Here is a 383-nt window from a genome sequence, read left to right on the forward strand (position 1 = left end):
CCCCCCCCCCCCCCCCCCCATCCCACCCCACAACCCGCCCCACATCCCCGCCCCACACTTATGGGGCGTTACCTCGGGGTCTGGGGGGCGCTCGGGGGGCGGCCCCACATCCATGGCTGCTGCCGGCTCCTGCCTGTGGGGTGGGGAGATGGAAATCAGTGGGGCGGGACCCACACTTGTGGGGCGGGGGGAACGGCTCTGCCCCATACATCTGTGCTTCTGCCCCATAGATCGCTTCCTGCCCCACAGATCTGTGCTTCTGCCCCATAGATCACTTCCTGCCCCATAGATCACTTCCTGCCCCATAGATCGCTTCCTGCCCCACAGATCTGCAGCTCTGCCCCATAGATCGCTTCCTGCCCCACAGATCTGTGCTTCTGCCC

The 383-nt window shown here is 65.8% G+C and overlaps 1 protein-coding gene across 1 annotated transcript in view; it reads right to left on the reverse strand.

Moving 5' to 3' along the window:
- Positions 1 to 43: 43 nt before the first annotated feature.
- Positions 44 to 383, reverse strand: part of LOC122191748 (basic salivary proline-rich protein 2-like) — a gene marked incomplete at both ends in the record, with an annotated part of 3280 nt that continues 2940 nt past the window's right edge. The window contains one exon of the mRNA XM_042892139.1: positions 44 to 133. Coding sequence (XP_042748073.1) covers positions 44 to 133 — 90 coding nt within the window. The remainder of the gene's footprint in view (positions 134 to 383) is intronic.

Source organism: Lagopus leucura, unplaced genomic scaffold (assembly GCF_019238085.1).
Source record: "Lagopus leucura isolate 7727_CA_CO unplaced genomic scaffold, USGS_WTPT01 34283-0_obj-0_obj, whole genome shotgun sequence".
Classification (NCBI taxonomy): domain Eukaryota; kingdom Metazoa; phylum Chordata; class Aves; order Galliformes; family Phasianidae; genus Lagopus; species Lagopus leucura.